At 43.6% G+C, this 16849-nt stretch overlaps 2 protein-coding genes across 6 annotated transcripts in view; one reads left to right on the top strand and one right to left on the bottom strand.

Moving 5' to 3' along the window:
* Positions 1–16849, top strand: part of si:ch211-140l13.3 (centromere protein J) — a 31805-nt gene that overhangs the window by 8446 nt on the left and 6510 nt on the right. For 3 of the 5 annotated variants that reach the window (XR_008140773.1, XR_004826303.2, XM_035774851.2), the window contains exons 4-15: positions 2297–2488; positions 10988–11135; positions 11325–11424; positions 11572–12853; positions 13022–13127; positions 13272–13407; positions 14177–14392; positions 14642–14776; positions 15297–15428; positions 16164–16224; positions 16305–16390; positions 16501–16605. Coding sequence is in view for 3 of the 5 variants with exons in the window: in XM_035774851.2 (XP_035630744.2) it covers positions 2297–2488; positions 10988–11135; positions 11325–11424; positions 11572–12853; positions 13022–13127; positions 13272–13407; positions 14177–14392; positions 14642–14776; positions 15297–15428; positions 16164–16224; positions 16305–16390; positions 16501–16605 (2699 nt within the window). In the remaining 2 variants the exon portion in view is untranslated. Of the gene's footprint in view, positions 1–2296; positions 2489–3797; positions 3937–10987; positions 11136–11324; positions 11425–11571; positions 12854–13021; positions 13128–13271; positions 13408–14176; positions 14393–14641; positions 14777–15296; positions 15429–16163; positions 16225–16304; positions 16391–16500; positions 16606–16849 lie in introns of those variants that run through there. The other 2 variants (XM_052523558.1, XM_052523559.1) reach the window with 2 other exon arrangements.
* Positions 2844–3839, bottom strand: gpr31 (G protein-coupled receptor 31). The gene is given in 4 exon segments (XM_035774857.2): positions 2844–3274; positions 3277–3660; positions 3663–3707; positions 3710–3839. Coding segments are annotated over 4 exon segments (990 nt in total).

Here is a 16849-nt window from a genome sequence, read left to right as displayed (position 1 = left end):
TGTATATACTGCATTATTTAAGAGAAACGGTTCAAAATTAACGTTAAGCATACCTGTCTGTACAGATTTTTTGCAATCATGGGTAATTGACTATACAGTACTGTAGATCTGGAATAAAATCACACTTTGTCCCGCAGTGGGGGAGAGGTCAACTTTTGTTCATCTGTGACTGTGGAACCATTGGATCTTTTATAGCTCAATAGGTAGGGACAGCTATTTGACATGTACACATCTGTAAACCCTGAGTAGCAGAAACAGTACACCAGTTGGTCCAGCAAACAGTCACTGTAGGATAAAACCATGAGAACGTCATAGATCTGAACCGCAATGGTCTCAGCATTGTGTTGATCCTTGATTCTGACCATCAATAGCTCTATCCTAGCTATGATACAAGGCAGGAAACACACAGAGAAGACCAGCACAACTGAGCTGACCAGAAACACTGCTCGATGCAGCTTGGCCTTATTCCCCAACGTCTTCTTTTTGAGTGTGTTGACATTGTGGGCCGTGCAGTAGACCAACACAAAGAAAGGGATGAGAATCCGGGTGAAAAACACAACCTCTCTCAAAGTGTCAGTGACGTCCTCGACCGATGTCATTTTACGCCCATAACTGTTAAAGCACTCAAAGGTCTTCAGCATGGTTGGGATATTCAGGGGGAGCAGCAGTAGCCAGACGATGACAGAGATATGAGGAGACCTTCTTAAAGTCTTGGCAAAGTTATTTTTCCAAGGATGAACCACATTGAAGTAACGATCGATGGAGAGCACAGTCAAGAAGGCGATGCTGGTCCTTCGGTTCAAAATCAACATGAAGAGCATGTCCTTACAGACCAGCTTGTTCTCACTTAGGCTTCCATGCTGGAAGTGATAGGCTTTGGCTGGCAAGCATATCACCAGCAGAAGACCTGCCACCACAATATTGAAGAGGAAGATGTAGAGCACTGACAGGTTGAGAGGCAAGGCCAGAGTGAATTCCACCATCATCACTTTGGAGAAGACTTTGTATATCATCTGATTCCCCGCGTTGCAGTGATCGACCTCAGTGTTTGAGGATGTGTTCTGAAGATGGACGGCATCCATTGTACTTCAGCCGGAATTACAGAACTCTGCAAAACCAGCCTATTAATCCCCTTTTGAATAAAGATACATAATGTTTCTCTTTCTGTGTCCGCCACAAGTGCATGAATAAAAATATAAGGAATCTACATGCAAACTCTTTGGTTTTGTCTCATATTCACAGGAACAGAAAATCAGGTGGTGTGGCTTGAGGGCTTATCTATACGAACAGAAGTGTGCATGAATCTTTATCTTGGGTTGATCTAAAAACAATGTTGACATGGCAAGCCTCATAACGACCATAGACATTGTGACAGGCTGGCCGATACCTTGTCATCTAAAAGGCATAAAAGAGGAACTGAGAAAAAAGTTTTTTTTTAAAACAGCAGACTAACAAATGGAACACACATGGCTGGTGGCTAAGACAAATGTCTCTTCCACACAGTCAGGAAACACACCTTGTTAAGAAAATACAGGAGCTGATTACACGTTGAAGGCCACCGTGCTGATAAGCCCCTCCCACCAAATTAGGCAATACAATGAGCAATGCACTACAACAGGACATGTTTGGAGATGATAGAAGCGCAGGTTATGGATTAAATAAATCAATGCAGAAAAAACACTGCATCACAATAATTTATAGTTTAAAATGGCAATAAATACTTTGAATCCATATATTTAACAATAGTCATTTAGTCCATAGTGAAGGCTCTCCTTCACACATAGTTTCTAAGGAAACGTGATTATCCGATGAAATGACCAATAAGGATATTAAATAAAAATAGCAGATGACAATGCCCTGCCTTAAACTGTCAAGGAACGTAACCTAAAGATTTAATTTAAGTGCATTTACTTAGAGTTAAAGGCACCGGGCCAAGTTACTAAAAATACAATTTTGTGAGATGTTGTGAGATAAGTTACCTATTTCATTCCAAAGTCAAAAGCAATACAAGCAAGAATCTATTTTTATTCATAATTGTTTATTAAATGATCTTTATTTACATTATTGAAGTATTGTTTTGTAACATGCAAATGTTTTCCAGTTATATTTAGTGAAAGGCCTTGACAATGAATGTTTTTAATTATTTTTTTACATAAAGTAAAATTGCTGTGTTGACTAGAGGAGCTCTTGGGCAATGCTTCCTTGTAACAACAAGACCTAGTATTTTCCTCTGTCACTTAGGAATTTAACCTTTTAAATCCTCCACCTAAAGTCTCTCTCTGTTTCTCATCGGCAGGACTGCTGTTATCCCCCTCTCTCTCTGCCCAGTGGCTGGGCCTGATGCCTGCTCTGGCTGCTGGAGTGGATACCTCTGGTCTCTCTGCCAATCCACAGAGGTCCAATCCGAGATCAAACGTTTACGCTTCACCTCCCTCAGGAGATGGATGGCTGCCTAAGGCGGGTCCTGTTCTGACACATTCCCTCCATGGTAAGAAGTATGGATGACCACATCGTGGTCTGTTTTTGTTGTAACAACTGCAGTATATGGTATGATAACAGAAGCTCATCAAATATTTTGATCAACTTCCAATAATAAAATCATAAGGGAAGAAATAATACTCTCACACTATATAAAAAAGTATAAGCATTGGCCTGATCAAGAGTAGTAGTAGTACTGTAGTAACAAATAAATAAACATAACTTAAGAGGAATATTTATTTGATCCAGACAATTAGCAACAACAGAGTCATTATGAGTGGTTTAACTTGATGACATCACTGGTTAAAGAAACCAGATGACGACATATGACGATAACAGAAGCAAGTAGTGAATCATAGTCTGGTTTAGCAAACTAACATGAATGTTTCATGATGAGAACAAACAGTCTTAATGCAGTCATAAAACAGTAAGTAAGTATTTAAAGTATTTAACCTACTATGCTGCGTTACATTGTTGCTGCGTTTTGGATTTGAGTTGTTTTCTGCCGAGTTTGTGCTTTCACCTATTTTTAGACAGGGGCAATAAGTTGTCAGGTCGAGGCTTTTGAACTTAGTGCTGCTTAAGCAGTACACAATTGGGCCCACTAGACAATCCATGTAGGATCAAACCATGAGACCGTCAGAGACGGCTATATCTTCTGCTCTGGGTAAATTCTAAACTCTCACAATCAACAGAACCATTGTTGCTATGGTACAAGGCAGGAAATAGAAAGAGAAGACCAAGACAACTGAGGTGACCAGAAACACTGCTCGACACAGCTTGGTCCTATCCCCTGCTTCTTTTTGAGTGTGTTGACATTGTGGACCGTGCAGTAGACCAACACAAAGAAAGGGATGAGAATCTGGGCGAAAAACACAACCTCTCTCAAAGTGTCAGTAACGTCCTCAACCGATGTCATTTTACGCCCATAACTGTTACAGCACTCAAAGGTCTTCAGCATGGCTGGGATATTCAGCGGGAGCAGCAGTAGCCAGATGATGACAGAGATATGAGGAGACTTTTTAAAGACCTTAAGGAAGTTATTTTTCCCAGGATGAACAACATTAAAGTAAGGATCAACTGAAATCCCAGTCAGGAAGGCGATACTGGCACCTCGGTTCAGAAACAGCATGAACCACATGGCTTTGCAAGTTCCACCCTCTGTACTCCGCCACTCCCCTTTATGTTGTTGCTGTTAGATTTCCAGAACTTCATCTTGAATATAAAAGATAAAGCACTGAGAGGTTGAGCGGTAGAGCCAGGAAGAATTCCACAATCATCACAGAGGGGTAGAAATAACACAGTGGTAGATTCTCTGCCGTGCAGTTCTTACTCGGCTGATCGTCATCAACAGTACGCATTGTCAAAAGCGGTTCTCTTTACAGTCAGACTGTCAGTAGAAGGAACAGTCCTCCTGTCACGTTCGTTTAGAGATGGATTGGACTGAGGTGCAGTGTGGTAAGCATACATTTTACTTTTAAATGACACCGAAAAAAATAAATAAATACAAAAACAAACGTAAAGCTACATGCAGTGCAGAAAGCAACTATACATAGACAAGATCCCACAAACTAAAGGTGGAAAAAAGGCTGCCTAAGTATGATCCCCAATCAGAGACAACGATAGACAGCTGCCTCTGATTGGGGGCCATACCCGGCCAACAAAGAAATAGAAAAACTAGAATGCCCACCCAAATCACACCCCGACCTAACCAAATAGAGAAATAAAAAGGCTCTAAGGTCAGGGCGTGACAGTACCCGCGTGACAGTACCCGCCGTGACAGTACTCCGGCCGCAAAACCTGACTTGGGGGTGGGTCTGGGTGGGCATCTAGCCTCGGTGGCGGCTCCGGTTCGGGGTGTAGACCCCGCTCCGCTGGCTGATTCCTCCGCTTCCCTGGAACCAGACCGTAGATCGTCGCCGGAGGCTCCGAACCATGGATCGTTGCCAGAGGAACCGGACCGTAGATCGTCGCCGAGGACTCCGGACCGTAGATCGTCGCCGGAGGAACCAGACCGTGGATCGTCGCCGGATGCTCCGGATGTGGATCGTCACCGGATGCTCCGGACGTGGATCGTCACCGGAGGCTCCGGACCGTGGATCGTCGCCGGGGACTGCGGACCGTAGATCGTCGTCGGGGACTCCGGACCGTAGATCGTCGTCATGGACTCCGGACCGTAGATCGTCGCCGGAGACTCCGGACCGGAGATCGTCACCAGAGGCTCCAGACTGGGAACCCTCGCAGGAGGCACTGGGCTGGGAAGCCCCGCTGGAGGCTCTAGGCTGCAGACTGTCGCTGAAGGCTCTGAACCGCAGACCGTCGCTGGAGGCTCTGGACTGCAGACCGTCACTGGAGACTCAGGACTGCAGACCATCACTGGAGGCTCCGGACCGCAGACGGTCGCTGGAGGCTCTGGACTGCAGACCGTAGCTGGAGACTGCGGACCGCAGACCGTAGCTGGAGACTCTGGACCGCAGACCGTCGCTGGAGGCTCTGGACCATCGACTGTCATTGGAGGCTCCGGACTGCCGACCATCGCCGGAGACTCAGGACTGCAGACCGTCGCTGGAGACTTCGGGCCATGGATCGTCACTGGAGGCTCCGGACTGCCGACCGTCGCTAGAGGCTCCAGAATGCTGACCGTCGCTGGAGACTCAGGACTGCAGACCGTCGCTGGAGACTTCGGGCCATGGATCGTCACTGGAGGCTCTGGGCCATGGATCATCACTGGAGGCTCCAGGCCATGGATCATCACTGGAGGCTCCGGCCATGGATCATCACTGGAGGCTCCGGCCATGGATCATCACTGGAGGCTTCGGGCCATGGATCATCACTGGAGGCTTCGTGCATGGAGCAGGCACAGGACGTACCAGGCTAGAGACACGTACTGGAGACTGGGTGCATGGAGCTGGCACAGGATATACTGGACCGTGGAGGCACACTGGAGGTCTGGAGCGTAGAGCTGGCACAACCCGTCCTGGCTGGATGCCCGGCTATAGCCCGACAAGTGCGGGGCGCTGGCACAGGACGCACTGGGCTGTGAAGGCGCACTGAAGACACGGTGTGTAGAACCGGCACACATTGTACCGGAACGATGACGCACACCTCAGGGCGAGTGCCACCGGACTGGTGACACCGGACTGGTGTCACGCTCCTCAGCACGCCCGCTATGCAGCGCTCTCAACGCCAACACCTCTCTCTGGAATCTTTCGTCGAGTTCCCCACTCGACTCCCTGACTGGCTCTGGTTCACTCCTCGATTCCGCCGACCACTCCGTGTGCTTCCCCGCCAAAATGTTTTGAAGCTGCCTCTCGGGCTTCTGTCGTGGTTGCAAACCCCGGAGTCATCGTTGATCCTCCTTCGCTGCCTCCACCTGCTTCCATGACAGGGTCTCATCCCATGCCATAACCTCTTCCCATGTCCATGATGTCCTGGCCACTCTGCTTGGTCCTTTGGTGGTGGGATCTTCTGTCACGATCGTTTAGAGATGGATTGGACCAAGGTGCAGCGAGGTAGGCGAACATCTTACTTTTATTAAAAATGAACACCGAAAAACAACAAAATACAAAACTAATGAAAAGTTCTGCAGGCTACACCTCAACTATACAAAATCAAGATCCCACAAACTAAGGTGGGAAAACGGCTGCCTAAGTATGATCCCCAATCAGAGACAACGATAGACAGCTGCCTCTGATTGGGAACCATACCAGGCCAACATAGAAAATACAACGTAGATTGCCCACTCTAGTCACACCCTGACCGAACCAAATAGAGAATAAAAAGGCTCTCTAAGGTCAAGGCGTGACACCTCCAAAGTACTCAACTCCAAAGATTTCTTTACTTTACATGAAAAGCAGGTCTGTTTGATGGTAGACAAGCAAGCTCCTAATTCATGTGTAGACTTGGATGAATCTGAAGGACTGTACTTCAGTTTGTAAGTAATTCACCCCAGCACACACGCAGCAGAGCACCCAGTTGTAAATTGTTCAGACTTGTTGGCTGTGAGCTCCCTCCAGACCTGAGTAGGTAAGTCACCACAGGACGAATAGATACGCAGCTGTTCCCACGAGAGATTGAGGACATATTGCAAAACATTGCATAAACTCACAAAAAAAACTAACATACAGTTCAAGTCGGAACTTAACATACACTTAGCTTGGAGTCATTAAAACTTGTTTTTCAACGACTCCACAATTTTCTTGTCGGTTAGGACATCTGTTTTGTGCATGACTCAAGTAATTTTTCCAACAATTGTTTACAGACAGATTATTTCACTTATAATTCACTGTATCACAATTCCATGTTGTCAGAAGTTTACATACACTAAGTTGACTGTGCCTTTAAACAGCTTGGAAAATTCCAGAAAATTATGTCATGGCTTTAGAAGCTTCTGATAGGCTAATTGACATCATTTGGTCCTTCTGTAGCTCAGTTGGTAGAGCATGGCGCTTGTAACACCAGGGTAGTGGGTTCGATTCCCGGGATCACCCATACGTAGAATGTATGCACACATGACTGTAAGTCGCTTTGGATAAAAGCGTCTGCTAAATGGCATATATATATATTTTTAATTGGAGGTGTACCTGTGGATGTATTTCAAGGCCTACCTTCAAACTCAGTGCCTCTTTACTTGACATCATGGGAAAATCAAAAGAAATCAGCCAAGACCTCAGAAAAAATATTGTAGACCTCCACAAGTTTGGTTCATCCTTGGGAGCAATTTCCAAACACCTGAAGGTACATTCATCTGTACAAACAATAGTGTGCAAGTATAACACCATGGGACCACGCAGCCGTCATACTGCTCAGGAGGGAGACACGTTCTGTCTCCTAGAGATGAATGTACTTTGGTGCGAATAGTGCGAATCAATCCCAGAACAACAGCAAAGGACTTTGTTAAGATGCTGGAGGAACAGGTACAAAAGTATCTATATCCACAGTAAAATTAATCCTATATCGACTTGACCTGAAAGGCTGCTCAGCAAGGAAGAAGCCACTGCTCCACGACCGACATAAAAAAAGCTCGTACTTTTTGGAGAAATGTCCTCTGGTCTGATGAAACAAAAAATAGAACTATTTGGCCATAATGACCATCGTTATGTTTGGAGGAAAAAGGGGGAGGCTTGCAAGCTGAAGAACACCGTCCCAACTGTGAAGCACGGGGGTGGCAGCATCATGTTGTGGGGGTGCTTTGTTGCAGGAGGGACTGGTGCACTTCACAAAATAGATGGCATCATGAAGAGGAAAATTATGTGGGTATATTGATGGGTCTTCCAATGGACAATGACCCCAAGCATACTTCCAAAGTTGTGGAGAAATGGCTTAAGGACAGCAAAGTCAAGGTATTGGAGTGGCCATCACAAAGCCCTGACCTCAATCCTATAGAAAATGTGTTGGCAGAACTGAAAAAGCGTGTGCGAGGAAGGCGGCCTACAAACCTGACTCAGTTACACCAGCTCTGTCAGGAGAAATGGGCCAAAATTCACCCAACTTATTGTGAGAAGCTTGTGGAAGGATACCCAAAATGTTTGACCCAAGTTAAACAATTTAACGGCAATTCTACCAAATACTAATTGATGTATGTAAACTTCTGACCCACTGGGAATGTGATGAAAGAAATAAAAGCTGAAATAAATCATTCTCTGTCACGACTTCCACCGAAGTCGGCTTCTCTCCTTGATCGGGCGGCGTTCGGCGGTCGACGTCACCAGCTTTCTAGCCATTGCCGCACCATTTTTCATGTATCCATTTGTTTTGTCTTGTTCCCTTCACACCTGGTTTTCATTCCCCAATCAATCCATATGTATTTATTCCTCTGTTCCCCATCATGTCTTTGTGTAAGATTGTTCGTGTTACGTTTATTTTGGAATTGTGGATATTGTTCCGCGCATTACATTTTGTCTATGTTTTGTGTTTAGGCACATTTTATGTTACTTTGTGCTGTCATTTTGGACCGGAATAAATAGTGTGCCTGTTCAATACACTCTGCTCTCATGCACCTGCCTTCGCCTCCAATACACACTCCTAACATTCTCTCTACTATTATTCTGACATTTCACATTGTTAAAATAAAGTGGTGATCCTAATTGACCTAAGACAGGGAAATTGTACTAGGATTAAATGTCAGGAATTCTGAAAAACTGAGTTTAAATGTATTTGGCTAATGTAAACTTCTGACTTTAACTGTATCTATGTATGAGAGGTGGCCTTTTTTCTATGCTCCATACTGTATATCCTTCTAACTCCCTGGGGAATTCCTATATGGAGTAAGTACATTAAGTGCAGGGACATGCTTCTGGTTGCACAACACCTCCAATGTAGTTGAGGTTGTCATAAATAACATGTTTGATTGATTAAACACACAGAGAGCTGAAATGTAAAGCTACAGGCAGGTTTTAGCTGGAAGTCGTAGAATATCTCAGAGGAGCTGGGAATGTTAAAAATGCTACAAAAGGGTTGTGATATTTTCAAGAAGCAGATTGTATTCTAGGGAATTGGATATATTTACTAGCAGAAAAAAACAATGCATGTTGTTTTTACCACATTTCCCCCATACAAATATACACTACCGTTCAAAGTTTGAGATCACTTAGAAATGTCCTTGTTTTTGAAAGAAAATCACATTTTCTGTCCATTAAAATAATCAAATTGATCAGAAATACAGTGTAGACATTGTTAATGTTGTAAATGACTACTGTAGCTGGAAATGGCAGATATTTTATGGATTATCTACATAGGCGTACATATGCCCATTATCAGCAATCATCAATCCTGTGTTCCAATGGCACGTTAGAAAACCCTTTTGCAATTATGTTAGCACAGCTGAAAACGGTTGTTCTGATTAAGGAAGCAATAAAACTGGCCTTCTTTAGACTAGTTGAGTATCTAGAGCATCAGCATTTGTGGGTTCGATTACAGGCTCAAAATGGCCAGAAACATATACATTTCTTCAGACACAAAGAACTTTCTTCTGAAACTCGTCAGTCTATTCTTATTATGAGAAATGAAGGCTATTCCATGTGAGAAATTGCCAAGAAACTGAAGATCTCGTACAACGCTGTGTACTACTCCCTTCACAGAACAGCGCAAACGGGCTCTAACCAGAATAGAAAGAGGAGTGGGAGGCCCCAGTGCACAACTGAGGAAGAGTACAAGTACATTAGAGTGTCTAGTTTGAGAAACAGACGCCTCACAAGTCCTCAACTGGCAGTTTCATTAAATAGTACCCGCAAAACTCCAGTCTCAATGTCAACAGTGAAGAGGCGACTCCGGGATGCTGGCCTTCTATGCAGAGATCCTCTGTCCAGTGTTCGTTTACCCATCTTAATCATTTCTTTTTATTGGCAAGTCTGATATATGTATTTTTCTTTGCAACTCTGCCTAGGAGGCCAGCATCCCGGAGGTGCCTCTTCACTGTTGACGTTGAGACTGGGGTTTTGCGGGTACTATTTAATGAAGCTGCCAGTTGAGAACTTGTGAGGCGTATTAATTTAATGGACAATAAATGTGCTTTTCTTTCAAAAAAAGGACATTTCTAACTGACCCCTAACTTTTGAGCTGTGAGCTGGAGTTTGGCATGCTATTTTTGGCGTGTTATTTTCTTGGTGTGCAACCCACAAACTTAAACTAATTCTGCAGTTTAGTATTAGGTTCTAATTACCAGAGTAAGAACTCGACGGACACCATGAAAGCTTAAACCAAGTTTATTCTTCCCAAAGGATCGAACATCTGAATTGACAAAAACATATTCACACAAGCACTGATATTTAACCCTTTCTCCTATGCTGAGTCTCCTCCTACACATCTGAACAGCCATTACATCTCTGTTGCTAGACAGAACCTTAGTGATATCTGTTCTTCCTCACTTCATCTGACCTGACCTCTACCCCAAAGTGCTCACTAGTCCCCAACTCACGGCTGTCATGGTGACAGGTACCAGACTGTGTCTGTCCTCCTCCCATAGGATCCCTGATGGCTAATGATAACATATCCTGACAGCATGTAAATGTTATACATTCCCCTCTCTCCCTCAGTGGCATGAATAAGTACATTTCAAGAAATCAGAACCCAACAGTATCCAGTTCAGATAAGTCTGAGATGACAGACTGATTTTCCAGGGAATTTTTTTCAAAGCCAAATAAAGGACATTACCTATTTCAATCTATTCTAAGTGTTTCCGATCATATTGCAAATACATTATCGGTTGCTTTTCGATAGATCGTCATGATTATAGAAAAACAGGAGTAAATTATTAACTTATTTAAATATCCAGGAGGGTTTTGTCAAAACTGGATCCAGAGCTGGTTAACAGCAACTAGTCACAGAACTCCAGTATAATTATCACAACCCTTTAAAGTACAGAGGCATTTAGAATTGTTTCTTGGTTCTGTTTCTCTTCATTTTACATTGTAAAATGTATTCTGTTGAGTACATGAATCCTCATTTACATAACAATTTTACCCAGAAGTCAGTACTGAACTTTGTCCATCTTTTATCATGTGAATTATAGAGAGCATTCTTCCAAATAAAGATGGAAGAGAGCAGAGGAACCTCTCTCCTATCAAAGAGGAAGCTGCAGAGCAGGGGGAAGACAAAGAAGTCTGTACTGTCAGCCCATTTGGGACACGTAGACAGCCACCCAGAAGCCCAGAGGACAGGTACTGTAATGATATTTCTATTCAACATGTATCACGTTTCAAATCAAATCAAAAATCACATTTTATTGGTCACATTACACATATTTTACTGTCAGCTAATGATAGTGAAATATCCACAAGTGAGTTGTGGTCATTTGATATTCCATACCATTTTTTCTATACGTTAACTGACCTGTCACACTATTGAAGACCCATTAGGCCTGCTGTCAAAGAGAGAGAGAAAACATTTCAGGAATTTGTGGAGGAACAGCTGAAAGTTGAAGAATATGCACAGCAAAACAACAAGCAGGTATGGAGTGCATAGAGAATTTGCATATGGCCTACTTTCAGAGTAGTTCATGCCCTGACCATTATACATAATCTATTCATTACACTTTGTAATCAGGTCATCTAAAATAAGTTATCTACTGTATCTAAGCAGCTGGTCCCTTTTCAGGACAGCAGGGAGGCCAGGAGAGTCACAGAGAGAAGATACTTCCTGAAGAAAGGGAAGGGCGTGTCCAGGATAGAGAGGGGTAAGGACAGTGTGCAGCAGAAGACCTGGCGCAGGGCCTCCCTCTCACTCAGCCAGCAGCCCAGGAAGGTGAGTTGTGGCAGCCAGCAGAGACGCTCATCAGCCCCCTCCCTGCAGCTCAGTGACAAGACCAGACTCAGGGTCAAGCCTTTACTGATCTCCCAGAGGAGCTGCCCTGCTCTTTCTGAGTCCTGGGAAAAGACAACAGGACCTGCCACACGAGAGAGAGACAACAGAGTTAATCAAACGGCCAGACAGGAGAGGACACCAAAGCCCACAGAAAATACTCAAAGCAAGGCCACTGAAAACACTGCATCTAGTGTTGATACTAGAGACAGGAGAGATCTGTTGGGCGTTACAACATCCCATAAACGGTTTGTGAGATCGCAGAGTTTGACCTCCGTGGAGCTAAGTGATGAGGTGGTGTCACAGAATCATGTGTATGCTGCTATGAGGGACCTTGTCCATAAACAACTTGAGGTGAAGGAGCCACATTTGGCATTGCAGCCTTTTGATAGTACTGCACAACCAAACAACATGGGCCAACCTAAGGTCAAAGCTCAGGCAGTAAATGTTGGCTTCAAGACAGTCAACGACCACATAGTTAGAGTCACTGACAATGGGCCGGTCTCATCAGAGACTGCGGACGGGAAAAATGTCACACACTCCAATTTCACCAATATTTCAAAATCTCAAAGCAGGTCTACAGCAGTGATGTCTCTCCTATCTCTGAGTAGTTCTAACAGTGACGAGGACAACCCTAACTCTCAGTGCCACCAGCAGCCCACCCTCCCGTCTCCCCCACGGCTCGGACACAAGGACCAGAACCTGGACCTGTCCGATGGGGACTACGCCAGCGATGCCCCCAGCGAGGCTGGGGATAGCCTGCCCTCCAGACCTTTTCCCACCCACGGACCCACTCTCCACCACCACCACCCATCTAGCTCCTACTCCAGCAGTGACAGTGAAACAGAGCTCCGGGACATAAACTGGCACAAGACAGAACCACGTCCATTATACCCACAGTCTGCAAGGAAAGCAAGCACAGAGAGAGCCCTGCCACTGGGGAGCAGCAGCAGCAGGGGGACAGACATAAAGTCAAAACGTCCCTCCTCTGCAGAGCTCAAACCCAGCATGGTCCCTAAAGTAACATCTAGAACTAAAGAGACCGTAAAGAGCAGACATCACCAGGGGTTCAAGCTGGGTGAGTGTACTGTTTATTTTGGCTAGACTCACCTATGTAATTGAACTGCTATAATGAAGAACACAGACATGAATCATGTAATAATGTGTACCAGTTTACATGCTACATGACATGTTATTCTTTGAAGAGGTCTTCTCTCTACTAACAGTCACTTTAACCTCCTTCAAGCAAATCAGACCGTGTCAAAGCCACACAGCGGAATAAAAGCAGAAGAGAATCATGATTTGTTGGACAAGATGAAAACGGAACAAGAGAGAGCAATGGAACTCCTCAGGTAAAATGTACAGGGACAGTTTAGTTAGTTTTCATTATAAAGAATTTGAGCACTTCTGGAATTGCAATATCAGAAACCTATCATGTTCTTCATCAGAAATTTCGTTTTTTCTTTCATTTCCACTGAAATGTGGGTTTTACACAGAAAGAGAATGGACCAAATAGAGTGCTGTGACAGAGATGGCCACCACAGCAGTTATGGATCCCCATTCACCCATACAGAAGGCCAGGTGTTGAAGAATCAACCGTTTTCTGCGAAACTAGACGTTGGTGATGGTCAGGTAAAGTCATTATGTGACTGATCTTAATAGACCTTAGTAAAACAAATGTGTTCATCATAATCTCATAAAGCCTTGAGGCCTAAAACAACCTACTGTATGTGGTATCGATATAACGTCATTTGTGAGTGAGTAATGAATGTCTGTGAGGTGCACATAAGTCGTGGAGCGTCATAGGAGTCAGGTGCATTCTGTCTCAGCGCCTATCAGTTTCCTACTGACCAACATTAACATGGAACAGAGCGATGCATTTCCTGTCTCATAAGGTGTGAATAAGTCTGTGTTACCTTTTTATGACAGAATCAAACGCATCCCCTTTGCTTGTTGATACCGTTGAAGGATCTAATTTGATCACTCTTTCGTTGCTGCGAATTTTCCTGCGCTGCAGGAAATGCAGATGAGCTTCGTGATTTCCATAAATTCACTGAAAACCCGCTCCAACGCACTGTTATATTGACAGTATTGCACTTTCATGTAGCCTACTGTTGTCCAGCTAATAGCCTAACTACCGATCAAGCAACATTATGGACTAAACGTACAAAAAAACATGTAGGATTATTTTGCTACAACAATACTGGTCAACTTAAGATCCCACAACAGTTTATAACATACAGCTTTATAAACAAACACCCAACATCCAAACTGAACATGAGTCCAATATCCACCACATTGGTTGGTTTGTCTCACTCTCATCCAGGGTGTGTGTGTGTTCATGCGTGGGTGTCTTCATGTCTGTGTGTGTCCGTGTGTGCGTGCCTGCGTGTGAACTCAGGATCTCAGGCAGCAGATTCTAGCTCTTCAGGAGCAGTTCTCTAGTCGGGAGTCCCACTGGTCCCAGGCTCATCATCTGCTGCAGAACCAGGTGGAAGCCCTGACCAGAGAGAATGTGGAGCTGCGTGACAAGCTCAGTGCTCCTGAACACAGCCACCTAGTGGCAGGGAGTAGTTCTGACACAGCCACTGCATCTCACATAGGGGCAGAGAGCGCTGTAAGAAGATATACTGTACCTAAGTAATAACCCATGAGTAACCCATGAACCCTGAGTAATAACCCATTACTAACCCATTCCATACTTTAAGTCAGTTTATACAATAACTTGTAACACTTCTCTCATCTACTAATGACGTCAATACTTTCTGACCTCATCAGTGTTCTGTGTCCAAAAAGGATCAGTCATCAGTGGTATCAAGGTGTCAGTAGAGCTCATTATCTATCAGTATATAATCCATATGTCCAGGTGTCTGAGGATATTCATAGAGCTACTAGTCAGAGGATAAGGGAGAGGAGATCTTCAAGTTGTTCCAGTCACAGTGGAAACCCAGCCAGAAGGTCAACAGTTGGCAGTTTTCCAGCTGCAAAGTCCAAGGTGCAGGTACTGTATACAGTATAGCTACAGACCATATGAAAGCCATGAGGCTCAGTTTTATCCTAACAGGAAATAGCTTTGGGGCTGTATTTCTAAGAGATCTAACTGTATATTTGGGCAGAAATCATTTGAGTTTACAGAAACCAACCGACAGCTCCCCTCTGTGCTCATAATTTTCCATTGATCAAACAGAGCTGGTTTACTTCCTGCTCAACTGATCTAAGATCAGCCCTTTCTACCTCACTCAGATCTAACTAGAATTGCAAAATTCTGGGAACTTTCAATAAATGGCCTAGTTTTCCAGAAATCCTAGTTGGATGATTCCTGATTTCATCCAACCGGGATTTCAGGGAAAACCAAGGAATTTATTGAAAGTTCACAGAATTTTGCAACACTAGTCCTAACCTTTTCAATTATGAAAGAACAGCATTCCCTGAAGTAACTACACGAATACAGTAGATAGAGGGGCATCATACAGAATAGTGGATGTTATAATATGTCTATAATATGGATATTTGTTCCTCAGATTCCTGATCAAAGAAAATTGTCACATATGGTTTCTGAACCAGCTCCTTCAGTCGTCCACAGCAGAAGTGCGACTCCTGCATTCAACAAACCACCTGTCCAGAAGAGTGCAGCTTACAGTAAAATGGACACAGTCAGTATGAATCTTATAATCAGTCTGGCAAACAATAAAGTAATGTATTCTGTTTAAAACAAACATAGAAACCTGAAGTTTTTTTTTTTTACAGTACTATATATTCCATGTGATTCAGATCAACTTGACATTGTATTTTCAGCTCATTTACCATTTTAGAGGTATATGTTGTATTTTATCTCAAGTTTTGTCAGAGATAGATGTCTCTGTCTGACTGCAGTCAACTTGTTAGGCTAAATGTAATACGTATCAAGTATAAAATGTGTTCTGAAGTGGTCTTTAAGCACCCCACTAATAATTTATAGCGATTTACAATGGGCCGTGTCAGATTAGTGACTCTGCCCATTATTCATTATTTATACTGTGTAATGAATATACTCATTGTCAATTCTAAGAAACTTAAGTGTTAAAACCTGATTTTACTTTTCAATAGTTTTTCCTTCTTCATAATGTATGAACACTTTTGAACCAAGGTTCAATAATAGATGGAACAAGCACAGTTAAAATGCAATTTAATCCAAACTGGACAAAAGGTTGTCTTTAAAATGGCATATGACACGTTCAGTCATCAAGGCCAGCTAAACATATTGTATATTGCAAATGAAAATGTACAGTAGCCTAATGTCCCTTATTAACAATTTAGACTAACGGATGTTCTTTGTATCTTCCTCATAAGAAGCATGAAATGAGAAGGCTAGTGTTTATAATTATCATGTGACTTGATTCTTTCCTTAGCCTTATCACAACTATCCTACCAATGCTCAAAGCACAAGGGATTGGGGACCTGCCTCCTTAAGTAGGTACTCTAGTCTGTTCTGTGTTTACTATACATTCAATCAATTGATTTGGCAATGATGTTAATTTCATTCACAACAGGCCTTTCATCAAATTCAGTCAGTTTTGAGGACACCCATCACACAAATGACTGTCTCTTAAAGCAGCGTGAGAGCAACAGAGATCAGGTACATATGTCTGTAACATGGTACTCAGACAGCATCAGTCGATTGTAACACACTGCTACATGTAACAAACAACCACTATGAAATAGCCCACTAATTCTCGCTGTCCTCAGGGTTTGGGTCGGTCAGTGGAAAAGGAGACGGAGGCGGAAGGTCGACAGAGCAGGAGCGCCACACCATCAGTCAGCAAATACTCCAGCTCAGAGTCAGAACACAGGGTAATGAAGCCTAGCAGGGGTTCTGATGTGTATAGTAATCAACTAAAGTTACTGAAATAACCAGTTTTACATAGGTAGATTATTATTTTGCTCACTTCAAACATTTGAGTAATTTAGCAGACGCTTTTATCCAGAGCGACTTACAGGAGCAATTGGGGTTAAACGCCTTGCTCAAGGGCACTCTTACTACATTTACACACACTGTACAGTACATAGATTTTTCTGCTGTGTTATTGACTGCACG

This window comes from Oncorhynchus keta, chromosome 8 (genome assembly GCF_023373465.1).
Source record: "Oncorhynchus keta strain PuntledgeMale-10-30-2019 chromosome 8, Oket_V2, whole genome shotgun sequence".
Taxonomy (NCBI): Eukaryota; Metazoa; Chordata; class Actinopteri; order Salmoniformes; family Salmonidae; genus Oncorhynchus; species Oncorhynchus keta.
This window is presented reverse-complemented; position numbering and strand designations above follow the sequence as displayed.